Below are 14,783 nucleotides of genomic sequence, written 5' to 3' on the forward strand. Positions count from 1 at the left end.
TACCTGTTTGTGTACAGGTGTGTGTGATGTCAGAAGCGTACCTGTTTGTGTACAGGTGTGTGTGATGTCAGAAGCGTACCTGTTTGTGTACAGGTGTGTGTGATGTCAGAAGCGTACCTGTTTGTGTACAGGTGCGTGTGATGTCAGAAGCGTACCTGTTTGTGTACAGGTGCGTGTGATGTCAGAAGCGTACCTGTTTGTGTACAGGTGTGTGTGATGTCAGAAGCGTACCTGTTTGTGTACAGGTGTGTGTGATGTCAGAAGCGTACCTGTTTCTGCACAGGTGTGTGTGATGTCAGAAGCGTACCTGTTTCTGCACAGGTGTGTGTGATGTCAGAAGCATACCTGTTTGTGTACAGGTGTGTGTGATGTCAGAAGCGTACCTGTTTGTGTACAGGTGTGTGTGATGTCAGAAGCGTACCTGTTTGTGTACAGGTGTGTGTGATGTCAGAAGCGTACCTGTTTGTGTACAGGTGCGTGTGATGTCAGAAGCGTACCTGTTTGTGTACAGGTGTGTGTGATGTCAGAAGCGTACCTGTTTGTGTACAGGTGTGTGTGATGTCAGAAGCGTACCTGTTTCTGCACAGGTGTGTGTGATGTCAGAAGCGTACCTGTTTGTGTACAGGTGTGTGTGATGTCAGAGGCGTACCTGTTTGTGTACAGGTGTGTGTGATGTCAGAAGCGTACCTGTTTGTGTACAGGTGTGTGTGATGTCAGAAGCGTACCTGTTTGTGTACAGGTGTGTGTGATGTCAGAAGCGTACCTGTTTGTGTACAGGTGTGTGTGATGTTAGAAGCGTACCTGTTTCTGGGTGGGGAGACGCCTCTCACTGCGTCCTGTTCTCTGATTGGTGGATTGACTGGAGGAAGAGGATGGGTCTGTCGTGTCCATGTGCTCCAATGCATCTCTTGCCTGTTGTGACTCAAAACGCTCGATCACCTGAGTACGCCTGACACACACACACACACACACACACACGCACGCACGCACGCACGCACACACAGATATATTTTATATACAACTCTATTTAAAATACACTGAAGTCCATTTAGTGTGAATGAAGTTATATTAATAAATGTACTTTATTATTGATTGGATTGAGAATGATTATAATACCACTGAGATTTAAAAAATATAACTGTTGTATTAAATGGAATTAACCTTATAAAAACAGTCTAAATAAAAATAAAATACAATATCTCTGCTCAATGATGTGCGTGTGGATTCGTGTGTGTGTGGGGGGGGGGGGGGATGGAGGCAAGGTGGAAAGCACTCAGGACTCCAGGAAGTGCAGCAATGAGCAGTAGTGTGTGTGTGTGTGTGTGTGTGTGTTAGAGAGAGATGAGAAAAAGCAGAGGAATCAGTGGGCGTGGCAGAAGGCAGGAGGAGACTGATGTTCAGAGGAGCGCCTGAAAGAGAGAAAAAAAAAGAGATGAAATGACTGAACTAGAGAGAAAAACTGAGACAGAAAGAAAGGAAGACAAAAACTGTGAGAGTCAGAGAGAGAGACAGACAAGGAAAACTGAGACAGAGAGAGAGAGAGACAGAAAAACTGCGAGAGACAGATAGAAAGACAGATAGAGAAAAAAAAATGAGACCAAGAGAGAGACAAAGAAAAACTGCGAGAGACAGACAGACAAAGAAAACCTGTGAGATGCACAGAGACAGATAGAGAAATAAAAACTGAGTGACAGAAAGAAAGAAAAACTGACAGACAGTGAAGTGAAAGCAGCAGAAACCGTGATCTCCAGCTGATGTCATCAAGTGGCATTATCATGTGATTAAACTAGATAAGAGGAAATGATGCGACACTGATATAAAGTGTGTGTACAGAGTGAGGGTTTGTGTACTGAGTATACGGTGAGCGTGTGTATTGAGTATACGGTGAGCGTGTGTATTGAGTATAAGGTGAGCGTGTGTATTGAGTATACGGTGAGCGTGTGTATTGAGTATACGGTGAGCGTGTGTATTGAGTATACGGTGAGCGTGTGTATTGAGTATACGGTGAGCGTGTGTATTGAGTATACGGTGAGCGTGTGTATTGAGTATACGGTGAGCGTGTGTATTGAGTATACGGTGAGCGTGTGTATTGAGTATATGGTGAGCGTGTGTATTGAGTATAAGGTGAGCGTGTGTATTGAGTATACGGTGAGCGTGTGTATTGAGTATAGGGTGAGCGTGTGTATTGAGTATAAGGTGAGCGTGTGTATTGAGTATACGGTGAGCGTGTGTATTGAGTATACGGTGAGCGTGTGTATTGAGTATACGGTGAGCGTGTGTATTGAGTATACGGTGAGCGTGTGTATTGAGTATAAGGTGAGCGTGTGTATTGAGTATACGGTGAGCGTGTGTATTGAGTATAAGGTGAGCGTGTGTATTGAGTATACGGTGAGCGTGTGTATTGAGTATAGGGTGAGCGTGTGTATTGAGTATAGGGTGAGCGTGTGTATTGAGTATACGGTGAGCGTGTGTATTGAGTATACGGTGAGCGTGTGTATTGAGTATACGGTGAGCGTGTGTATTGAGTATACGGTGAGCGTGTGTATTGAGTATAAGGTGAGCGTGTGTATTGAGTATAAGGTGAGCGTGTGTATTGAGTATACGGTGAGCGTGTGTATTGAGTATACGGTGAGCGTGTGTATTGAGTATACGGTGAGCGTGTGTATTGAGTATATGGTGAGCGTGTGTATTGAGTATAAGGTGAGCGTGTGTATTGAGTATAAGGTGAGCGTGTGTATTGAGTATACGGTGAGCGTGTGTATTGAGTATAAGGTGAGCGTGTGTATCGAGTATACGGTGAGCGTGTGTATTGAGTATACGGTGAGCGTGTGTATTGAGTATACGGTGAGCGTGTGTATTGAGTATACGGTGAGCGTGTGTATTGAGTATAAGGTGAGCGTGTGTATTGAGTATACGGTGAGCGTGTGTATTGAGTATAGGGTGAGCGTGTGTATTGAGTATACGGTGAGCGTGTGTATTGAGTATACGGTGAGCGTGTGTATTGAGTATACGGTGAGCGTGTGTATTGAGTATACGGTGAGCGTGTGTATTGAGTATAAGGTGAGCGTGTGTATTGAGTATAAGGTGAGCGTGTGTATTGAGTATACGGTGAGCGTGTGTATTGAGTATACGGTGAGCGTGTGTATTGAGTATACGGTGAGCGTGTGTATTGAGTATATGGTGAGCGTGTGTATTGAGTATAAGGTGAGCGTGTGTATTGAGTATAAGGTGAGCGTGTGTATTGAGTATACGGTGAGCGTGTGTATCGAGTATAAGGTGAGCGTGTGTATCGAGTATACGGTGAGCGTGTGTATTGAGTATACGGTGAGCGTGTGTATTGAGTATACGGTGAGCGTGTGTATTGAGTATACGGTGAGCGTGTGTATTGAGTATAAGGTGAGCGTGTGTATTGAGTATACGGTGAGCGTGTGTATTGAGTATAGGGTGAGCGTGTGTATTGAGTATACGGTGAGCGTGTGTATTGAGTATACGGTGAGCGTGTGTATTGAGTATACGGTGAGCGTGTGTATTGAGTATAAGGTGAGCGTGTGTATTGAGTATACGGTGAGCGTGTGTATTGAGTATAAGGTGAGCGTGTGTATTGAGTATACGGTGAGCGTGTGTATTGAGTATAGGGTGAGCGTGTGTATTGAGTATACGGTGAGCGTGTGTATTGAGTATACGGTGAGCGTGTGTATTGAGTATACGGTGAGCGTGTGTATTGAGTATAAGGTGAGCGTGTGTATTGAGTATACGGTGAGCGTGTGTATTGAGTATACGGTGAGCGTGTGTATTGAGTATACGGTGAGCGTGTGTATTGAGTATAAGGTGAGCGTGTGTATTGAGTATAAGGTGAGCGTGTGTATTGAGTATAAGGTGAGCGTGTGTATTGAGTATACGGTGAGCGTGTGTGTTGAGTATAAGGTGAGCGTGTGTATTGAGTATACGGTGAGCGTGTGTGTTGAGTATAAGGTGAGCGTGTGTGTTGAGTATAAGGTGAGCGTGTGTATTGAGTATACGGTGAGCGTGTGTATTGAGTATACGGTGAGCGTGTGTATTGAGTATACGGTGAGCGTGTGTATTGAGTATACGGTGAGCGTGTGTATTGAGTATAAGGTGAGGGTGTGTACTGAGTATACGGTGAGCGTGTGTATTGAGTATAAGGTGAGGGTGTGTACTGAGTATAAGGTGAGCGTGTGTATTGAGTATAAGGTGAGCGTGTGTATTGAGTATAGGGTGAGCGTGTGTATTGAGTATAAGGTGAGCGTGTATATTGAGTATAAGGTGAGCGTGTGTATTGAGTATATGGTGAGCGTGTGTATTGAGTATACGGTGAGCGTGTGTATTGAGTATAAGGTGAGGGTGTGTATTGAGTATATGGTGAGCGTGTGTATTGAGTATACGATGAGCGTGTGTATTGAGTATACGGTGAGCGTGTGTATTGAGTATACGGTGAGCGTGTGTATTGAGTATACGGTGAGCGTGTGTATTGAGTATACGGTGAGCGTGTGTATTGAGTATACGGTGAGCGTGTGTATTGAGTATAAGGTGAGGGTGTGTACTGAGTATACGGTGAGCGTGTGTATTGAGTATAAGGTGAGGGTGTGTACTGAGTATAAGGTGAGCGTGTGTATTGAGTATAAGGTGAGCGTGTGTATTGAGTATAGGGTGAGCGTGTGTATTGAGTATAAGGTGAGCGTGTGTATTGAGTATACGGTGAGCGTGTGTATTGAGTATAAGGTGAGCGTGTGTATTGAGTATAGGGTGAGCGTGTGTATTGAGTATACGGTGAGCGTGTGTATTGAGTATACGGTGAGCGTGTGTATTGAGTATACGGTGAGCGTGTGTATTGAGTATACGGTGAGCGTGTGTATTGAGTATACGGTGAGCGTGTGTATTGAGTATACGGTGAGCGTGTGTATTGAGTATACGGTGAGCGTGTGTATTGAGTATAAGGTGAGCGTGTGTATTGAGTATACGGTGAGCGTGTGTATTGAGTATAAGGTGAGCGTGTGTATTGAGTATAAGGTGAGCGTGTGTATTGAGTATAAGGTGAGCGTGTGTATTGAGTATATGGTGAGCGTGTGTATTGAGTATAAGGTGAGCGTGTGTATTGAGTATACGGTGAGCGTGTGTATTGAGTATACGGTGAGCGTGTGTATTGAGTATACGGTGAGCGTGTGTATTGAGTATACGGTGAGCGTGTGTATTGAGTATACGGTGAGCGTGTGTATTGAGTATACGGTGAGCGTGTGTATTGAGTATACGGTGAGCGTGTGTATTGAGTATACGGTGAGCGTGTGTATTGAGTATACGGTGAGCGTGTGTATTGAGTATACGGTGAGAGTGTGTATTGAGTATACGGTGAGCGTGTGTATTGAGTATACGGTGAGCGTGTGTATTGAGTATACGGTGAGCGTGTGTATTGAGTATACGGTGAGCGTGTGTATTGAGTATAAGGTGAGCGTGTGTATTGAGTATACGGTGAGCGTGTGTATTGAGTATAAGGTGAGCGTGTGTATTGAGTATAAGGTGAGCGTGTGTATTGAGTATATGGTGAGCGTGTGTATTGAGTATAAGGTGAGCGTGTGTATTGAGTATACGGTGAGCGTGTGTATTGAGTATACGGTGAGCGTGTGTATTGAGTATACGATGAGCGTGTGTACTGAGTATATGATGAGCACATGTATTATATCTGGTGATTGTGCACGTATGGTGAGTTTGTGTGTATAGGGTGTGTCTATGTGTATACTTAATGTTATATTGAATACGGTGTGAGTTACAGTGTCATGTGGCTGTAATACTACAGTGTATGCACTAGATGGTGCTAAAGTCCACCAATTACAGTCCATCTTGCATTCAGAGACAGACTGGTGCCATACTGGCTGAGGCTGACACAACAGAACTACATTTCCCATGATGCACAGGGTTAGACTGGACACCAGATATAAATACATTCACAGCTAAAAACATGAACACATCAACACTAAAGAAGTTTATTCACAACTCCAGTTCCAAAAAAGTTGGGATACTGTGTAATCTGTCAATAAAAACAGAATGCAATCATTTGTAAATCATGGAAACCCTATATTTCATTGAAAACAGTACAAAGACAACATATCAAATGCTGACACTGAGAAATTTTATTGGGTTTTTTTTTGGTTTTGGTTTTTTTAATATATGCTCATTTTGAATTTGATGTCAGCAACACATTTCAGAAAAGTTGGGAAAGGGGCGTGTTTACCACTGTGTTACATCACCTCTTCTTTTAATAACACTCTGTAAATGTTTGGGAACTCAAGAGACCAACTGCTGTAGTTTTGAAAGAGAAATGTTGTCCCATTCTTCCCTAATATACAAATTCAGTTGCTCAAAAATTTGGGATCTACTTTGTTGTATTTTGCACTTCATAATGCGCCAAATGTTTTAAATGGGAGACAGGTCTGGACTGCAGCAGGCCAATTTAGCACCTGGACTCTTTTACTACGGAACCATGCAGTTTTAATAGAGTGGTGCTTGAAAGTTTGTGAACCCTTTAGAATTTTCTATATTTCTGCATAAATATGACCTAAAACATCATCAGATTTTCACACAAGTCCTAAAAGTAGATAAAGAGAATCCAGTTAAACAAATGAGACAAAAATATTATACTTGGTCATTTATTTATTGAGGAAAATGATCCAATATTACATATCTGTGAGTGGCAAAAGTATGTGACCCTTTGCTTTCAGTATCTGGTGTGACCCCCTTGTGCAGCAATAACTGCAACTAAACGTTTGCGGTAACTGTTGATCAGTCCTGCACACCGGCTTGGAGGAATTTTAGCCCGTTCCTCTGTACAGAACAGCTTCAACTCTGGGATGTTGGTGGGTTTCCTCACATGAACTGCTCGCTTCAGGTCCTTCCACAACATTTCCATTGGATTAAGGTCAGGACTTTGACTTGGCCATTCCAAAACATTCACTTTATTCTTCTTTAACTATTATTTGGTAGAACGACTTGTGTGCTTAGGGTCGTTGTCTTGCTGCATGACCCACCTTCTCTTGAGATTCAGTTCATGGACAGATGTCCTGACATTTTCCTTTAGAATTCGCTGGTATAATTCAGAATTCATTGTTCCATCAATGATGGCAAGCCGTCCTGCCCAGATGCAGCAAAACAGGCCCAAACCATGATACTACCACCACCATGTTTCACAGATGGGATAAGGTTCTTATGCTGGAATGCAGTGTTTTCCTTTCTCCAAACATAACGCTTCTCATTTAAACCAAAAAGTTCTATTTTGGTCTCCTCTGTCCACAAAACATTTTTCCAATAGCCTTCTGGCTTGTCCATGTGATCTTTAGCAAACTGCAGATGAGCAGCAATGTTCTTTTTGGAGAGCAGTGGCTTTCTCCTTGCAACCCTGCCATGCACACCATTGTTGTTCAGTGTTCTCCTGATGGTGGACTCATGAACATTAACATTAGCCAATGTGAGAGAGGCCTTCAGTTGCTTAGAAGTTACCCTGGCGTCCTTTGTGACCTCGCCGACTATTACACGCTTTACTCTTGGAGTGATCTTTGTTGGTCGGCCACTCCTGGAGAGGGTAACAATGGTCTTGAATTTCCTCCATTTGTACACAATCTGTCTGACTGTGGATTGGTGGAGTCCAAACTCTTTAGAGATGGTTTTGTAACCTTTTCCAGCCTGATGAGCATCAACAACGCTTTTTCTGAGGTCCTCAGAAATCTCCTTTGTTCGTGACATGATACACTTCCCCAAACGTGTGTTGTGAAGATCAGACTTTGATAGATCCCTGTTCTTTAAATAAAACAGGGTGCCCACTCACACCTGATTGTCATCCCATTGATTGAAAACACCTGACTCTAATTTCACCTTCAAATTAACTGCTAATCCTATAGGGTTCACATACTTTTGCTACTCATAGATATGTAATATTGGATCATTTTCCTCAATAAATAAATGACCAAGTATAATATTTTTGTCTCATTTGTTTAACTGGGTTCTCTTTATCTACTTTTAGGACTTGTGTGAAAATCTGATGATGTTTTAGGTCATATTTATGCAGAAATATAGAAAATTCTAAAGGGTTCACAAATTTTCAAGCACCACTGTATGTGCAGAAAGTGGTTTTGTCTTGCTGAAAGAAGGAAGGCCTTCCCTGAAAAAGATTTTGTCTGGATGGCAGCATGTTGCTCTGAAACATGTTTATATCATTCAGTGTTAATGATGCCTTCCCAGATGTACAAGCTACCCATGTCATGTGCCCTAACGCCCCCTCATACCCTGAGGGCCTGAAGATCACAGGCATCCAATGTCAGTTTTCAGCCTTGTCTCTTGCATACAGAGATTTCTCCAGATTCTCAGAAACTTTTAATGACATTATGGACCATAGATGATGTGATTTAACATTGAGGAACGTTATTCTTAAATTGTTGCACTGTTTATTCATGCAGTCTTTCACAGAGCAGTGAACCCCTCCCCATCTTTACTTCTGAGAGACTCCGCCTCTCTGGGATGCTCTTTTTATACCCAATCATCTTACTGACCTGTTGACAATTAACCAAATTAGTTTTTTTAGTATTACGGAACTTTTTCTGTCTTTTGTTGTCCCTGTCCCAACTTTTCTGAAATGTGTTGCTGACATCAAATTCAAAATGAGCATATATTTAAAAATAAATAAATAAATAGCGGCACGGTGGTGTAGTGGTTAGCACTGTCGCCTCACAGCAAGAAGGTCCTGGGTTCGAGCCCCGGGGCCGGCGAGGGCCTTTCTGTGCGGAGTTTGCATGTTCTCCCCGTGTCCGCGTGGGTTTCCTCCGGGTGCTCCGGTTTCCCCCACAGTCCAAAGACATGCAGGTTAGGTTAACTGGTGACTCTAAATTGAGCGTAGGTGTGAATGTGAGTGTGAATGGTTGTCTGTGTCTATGTGTCAGCCCTGTGATGACCTGGCGACTTGTCCAGGGTGAACCCCGCCTTTCACCTGTAGTCAGCTGGGATAGGCTCCAGCTCGCCTGCGACCCTGTAGAACAGGATAAAGCGGCTACAGATAATGAGATGAGATGAATAAATAAATAAATATTTCCCAGTTTCAACATTCAATATGTTGTCTTTGGACTATTTTCAATGAAATATAGGGTTTCCATGATTTGCAAATTATCGCATTCTGTTTTTATTTGAAGCTTTTGGAATTGGGTTTCTTTTGTTTTCTGTATGTCTTTTATATATATACACATACACACCAATCAAACACTGAGGTGTAAGCTTCGTTGGGTGGAGAGTGAGGACATGTTTGACTGGGATATTCTACTATTATGCTCCCCAGGCTGTCTTCGAGCTGCTGTACAGACGCAGCCCATGGGAGCTTCAGGGCAGGAAAGAGCTTTGGGAAGTGCAGGTGTGGGCTAATGACCTACACATCCAGGTCCAGAAATTCCTGCCCAGATTCAGCCCTGCCCAGGAGCACGCTGTGTCAGTGCATACATTTGAGGTACTTTTTGAGTATGCCAAGATGGGCCTTGTGATGTTATGGCTAAGTTTTGCTGAGGGGCACAGGTACATACCAGGGATCACGAATCATGCTGTCCACTGACTCCAAGGCAGTAGACCTAACTAATGTACATTCTATGGCTACTGCCAAAGTGGTGTTCATCAAAATTGAATCTTGGCTTCTCAGGAACTAAATGGTGAAAAAGATAGTCCTCGTCTATATACTGCATCCTTCAGAGTAAAGCAGATGTGCTAGACATCAAGGTGGCAGTGGAGGACCTTTACCCTTCATCACTGCAATACACCACTACTGTCCCTGAGGGAGGTTAAAGACAGAAACTGGTGTATACAACAATGACGTCACACCCTGCAGGACGTTGCATTCCAGCAGGAACGCAAGTCAGGAGTCAAGGATCATCATGCATCTACTCATCTACTCATCCTGGTAGAGGGCAGGAGAGGTCTGCGAATACCAGTCCTTGCTAAAGGACCACACCACAACCGGAGCACTGTGAGTCAATACCACAACTGGTGACCTCCTTAGCGTCTCTTACAGATCTGACCTTAAAGAATTGGCCGTTTGGAATTCTGCTCCAGACTCCATAGATGACATCAGCACCCTGATTCGCTGCTGAGAAGACCATGTCAGCTCAACTTACACCAAAAGCAATGACTCTATGATATGGTCATGGTCAAGTTGAGTAACCCCCACTGTCCAAGCAAATCCCTAAAGCTTCATTCCGTGCCTGGAGTGTGTAGAACAGTGTGTGTCTGTCTGTGTAAGTGTGTGTGTTTATACCGTAGTGTGTGCATGTGTCTGTGTTCTCACTTTCTCTGGTGGCCAAAAAGTCTCTCCACCTCCTCTCTCCCCGGGCTCCGTGTTCTCGCTCTTAGCTCTTGCCGTTTGCGCTCAGAACGAAATGCCTCGCGATGACTCAGCCTTCTCGCACGGGGGACGTCTGCCAGTGCTGCATAGCTCCGCCCACCTCGCCCAGGCCTCACGTTGATTCCTCCAGCCTCTGATACGATTTCCCCACCCAAATTCACAACACGACTCCGCCTCTCAGGGCTCGACTCAGAGTCGAGAGAGCTCTGAGAGGACGAGAGCGGTGATGGCAGTGTGGGCATGTTGGCAGAAGTGCGTGGAGAAGAAGATCGCACTGTGTGAGTTGTTGCTGATGTATGTGTGTGTGGAGCATCGACAGATGGTGAAACAGCGGGTGTGTCTGTGAAGTCTGAATGTGTAGTGTGTGTGTCAGGTGAAGTGTGTGAGGACGGTGAGGGGAACAGCACCGGTTCCGAGGTGCTGTACCTCAGACGAGAGGAAGAGGAGGATGAGGATGAGGAAGCGAGCTGTTCCTGTTGGTGCTGTTCAGGTTTTGGTTTCTCCAGTGAGAAGTAGCCACTCTCGACCCTTGGCTTACGCCCTCCAATGACGCGCTCCGACTCTGACAAACACACACACGATCGCATACACACACTCAGCACTGTTCGGTCCGGCTCAGGGTTTGTGAATTTATTTTACACAGAAGAACTAATGTAAGAACTGATTAATAATTAGGGGGGAAATAAACATAAGCAAATTTAATAAATAAACAGAATTACTTAATTAGTAGCTAAAATAGTCCAAGAAAGAAATATATATAATCAAAAATACATTAAAATGTTAAGTTAATAATCAAATGATTCAAAACCAGAACATCAGCTCCCACAGCTGCACCATGAGAAACCAGACTCGTTTATAATTAGCCAAGTTGTTCTTCATGAGAACAATTAGAACAATTTGATCTTCAAAGCAAAACAATATCTTATACCCTGTCCACACTAGGGATTTTGTACCGATACGAAACTACTTTCGTACCGCAACACCTGTCCACACTAGCAACTATACCGGTACTGTAGCGGTATAACTGTATCGGTACGAAACCCACAAATGTATGGGTTTCGTACCGGTACAGTATCGGTACTGTAGCGCTTCGCTGTAGTGTGGACAGATGAAGCGGCTCTGTATCGATACAAATATAATGCGCAAAGTCACACACCTCAATCGATGTCTTCGCTGAATAAAATAGTGAAGAACGGAGATTTGTTTGTTTCTTTCTCAACTGCCTCGTGCGTTTTATACGATTCGACTGAATAAATGACCACCAGAAATACAGACTGTACACTGACGACAAAAAGCACACACACGCTGTTTCATCCGTACGGAAGCCGCGAGAGGCCCTTCATATAATCCTTTTTTTTATTCACCTTGTTATCCCGAGATAACGACATAATTAATTCAGGATCTCGAGAAAGCAACACAACTAATTCGAGATCTTGAGAAAACAAAACCGTTATTCCGTGATCTCGAGAAAACAAAACAATTATTTGATGATCTCGAGTAAACAGCTGAGAAATGGTTCATTCAGGTGCGCCAAGAGACTTGTGATATGCTGACTTTGGGGCTATTTCTCATTCTGTATAGACGCAACTTTGGTCATTAGAATGTCTGGAATAATCGATCACCTAATAAGGCAATATTTTGATCAGGGGTTGACACAGGGAGAGATTGCATTAAGTCTTTTAATAAGGGATAATTTCAAAATGAGTCCGCGGCACCTCCGCAGAAGACTGGCCCGGCTTCGTCTCTACCGACGGAGATACAGTGATCCAGCTGAGATCAGGGAATAATTGTTTTGTTTTCTTGAGATCTCGAAATAACGGATGCCATATATTTTCGGAAGGAAGTTACTCGGTAACCACGGAAACATTTCGCGCACGCACATTTCAACTACCGTGAAAGAAAACCGCAAACATTTCTCGCTAGTGTGGACAGATGCACTAAACTGTACCGCTATACTTTGTATCGATACAGTTACACCACTTTCGTACCGGTATAAGTGTGAACACAGCAATAATCAAAATCCATTGAAAACTCAGGAAAGAGGAGCAATTTTTGTGAATTGTGGGTGGACAGACGGACGGACGGATGGACGGACGGACGATGGATGCATTAGCCCACTGCCCTATGGCTGGTGAGCTAAAAAGGGTTTTGGATAAAATGATAAACAAAAATGTATCAAAGCAGAAAATAATGAACAAAAAGAATAACAAAAATACTGAGGCTTTAATAAGTTTGAATTAGAAATTAAAAAGAAAAAAATATCTCCTGTTGTGCAAAAGAAAAGCGTTTGTCCATCATCCGGAGATCCTGAGTTCAGATCCTGATGGTGCCACAGACATCTGTGGAGCTCAAGAGAGCAAACCTGGCCTGTTCCGTCAGGGAGGGGCTCGTGTGTGAGGAGGTGGGTGGATCGTGCTTTCAGTGGGAGGAATTATTTTTTTAAAAGTGTCCAAAAAAACAAAAAATGTTTGATATTTTAGATTCTTCAGCGTATCCAGCGTTTCCCTCGATGACACTTTGCACACTATTATTCTCTTAACCAGCTTCATGAGGAGTCACCTGGAACGCTGTTCAATTCACAGCCGTGTCTCATCAAAAGGTCATCAGTGGACGAGTTTCTTACCTTCTTAATGTGTTTGAGATCAAACAGTAAATAATAAATAAATAATAAAAACACAGTAAATCACCCTATTCAACACCACAACTGTAGTAATCCATATTACGTCAAGAATCGAACAACTCCGTAAAGAGAAACGACATCCATCATTACTTTAAGACATGAAGTGACTTAATCAATCAAAATAAAGAAAAAACTCTGAATTAGAAGGCGTGTCCAAACTTTTCACGGGTATGTACACAGCTCTGAAAAAAATGAAGAGACCATTCAATTTTTTTCTTAAATCAGCATCTCTGATGCCCCTTTTCCACCAAAGCAGTTCCAGGGCTGGTTTGGGGCCAGTGCTTAGTTTGGAACCGGGTTTTCTGTTTCCACTGACAAAGAACTGGCTCTGGGGCCAGAAAAACCGGTTCCAGGCTAGCACCAACTCTCTGCTGGGCCAGAGGAAAGAACCGCTTACGTCAGCGGGGGGGGGGGCGGAGTTGTTAAGACCAGGGCTTTGAACCGGTTCAAGGAACGAAAACGAAAACCGGGAACTTTTTCTATTTCACATGGAACAGAAACGAAACCAGAAACTTTATTATTTTTTATGTTCCGGAACAGAAACGCTTATTAAAAATAATGGTAACCGGTTAATACCGGTTTTTATTTCGTTCCTCAAAGTTTCTGTAGCCTACAAATGAAAAAGTCATTCTTCTCCTGCGCAAGTTTCTATGACCCGCTGGGGTTCACTTCCTGTGTGACGTTCGCTGACTGAATGGAGAGAGCGGGAGGGTGGACTACTATCACGTCTCCACATCTTAAATAAGAAGTAAATATTGCAGTCTATCGTTATTCAAAAACGTCAATTTCAAACACGATATCAATATATTTGTCCACGTTAATGAGAGGCTCGCGAACATTAAATGACGTTAACCTCTGTTAGCCTATCAATGCATACGGGGCTTTCCACTAAGGCTCATACTAGCCAGCCATGACAAATAAGTAGCCAGCCGGGTGTGTGTGTTAAACACAAAATAAACTCCGCCGAAATAAACTACTAAAATAAACTACTGCCTCCGCCGAGTGCGCGCACACCACATGTCGGGGCCGCGGATCAGCGAAGTCTGCGGGGAATTTGTGGTTATTATCGGTACAAACAGCGCGAATCACAACTTAAATGAGTGCGGTTCAGTTTGACATTATTGTCAGTCCGTTAGATAAACATTTAATTTTATTAAAATCGAAAATTAATATTTAGAGCCTGTGGGCTACAAAAATAATAGTCATTAAAGTAGCCGGCTGGACTTAATTGTGTGCCGGCTGTATGGCAGCAGCCAGCGCTTGTGGAAAGCCCTGCATAGGGCCTGACTAGCCTTTGGTAACACACTAAACGGATTATCTTTCATTTTTGGCACTTTTTCTGTTTGTGTAGATGGGAAGACATACTGAGAATCCAAATCGCCAACATTTGAAATAATAATTGTTTTGAATTATTTCTTGTCTTATTTAATGAAGGTTGTAATAGAATTAGCCTACATTTGGCTTAAGCTGGATGAGACAGAGACATCATTTTATAGCCATTTGTTAAACAGCTGACAGGGAACGTAATTAACCGTTCCGGGAACGAAATTTTTTTGTTCTAACCGGTTTGGGAACGTCTATTTAATGGTGGAACCCAAAACCGGAAACGTTAAAATTCCGTTTCTGTTCAGAACGAACCAATAGGAAAAAAATTCTGGTTCAAAGCCCTGGTTAAGACCAATAACAATAACAAGACCACGAAAGATCGCCATTTTTAAGCGACGA

The 14,783-nt window shown here is 43.2% G+C and overlaps 1 protein-coding gene across 4 annotated transcripts in view; it reads right to left on the reverse strand.

Moving 5' to 3' along the window:
- si:ch73-103b11.2 (trichohyalin) overlaps positions 1 to 14,783 on the reverse strand; it is a 299,632-nt gene that overhangs the window by 161,570 nt on the left and 123,279 nt on the right. For 3 of the 4 annotated variants that reach the window (XM_060922768.1, XM_060922767.1, XM_060922769.1), the window contains exons 8-9: positions 10,322 to 10,940; positions 802 to 949 (exon numbers count right to left, since the gene is read on the reverse strand). In XM_060922768.1, the coding sequence (XP_060778751.1) occupies positions 802 to 949; positions 10,322 to 10,940 (767 nt within the window). The remainder of the gene's footprint in view (positions 1 to 801; positions 950 to 10,321; positions 10,941 to 14,783) is intronic. The other variant, XM_060922770.1, reaches the window with a different exon arrangement.

This window comes from Neoarius graeffei, chromosome 5 (assembly GCF_027579695.1).
Source record: "Neoarius graeffei isolate fNeoGra1 chromosome 5, fNeoGra1.pri, whole genome shotgun sequence".
In the NCBI taxonomy this organism is placed as follows: domain Eukaryota; kingdom Metazoa; phylum Chordata; class Actinopteri; order Siluriformes; family Ariidae; genus Neoarius; species Neoarius graeffei.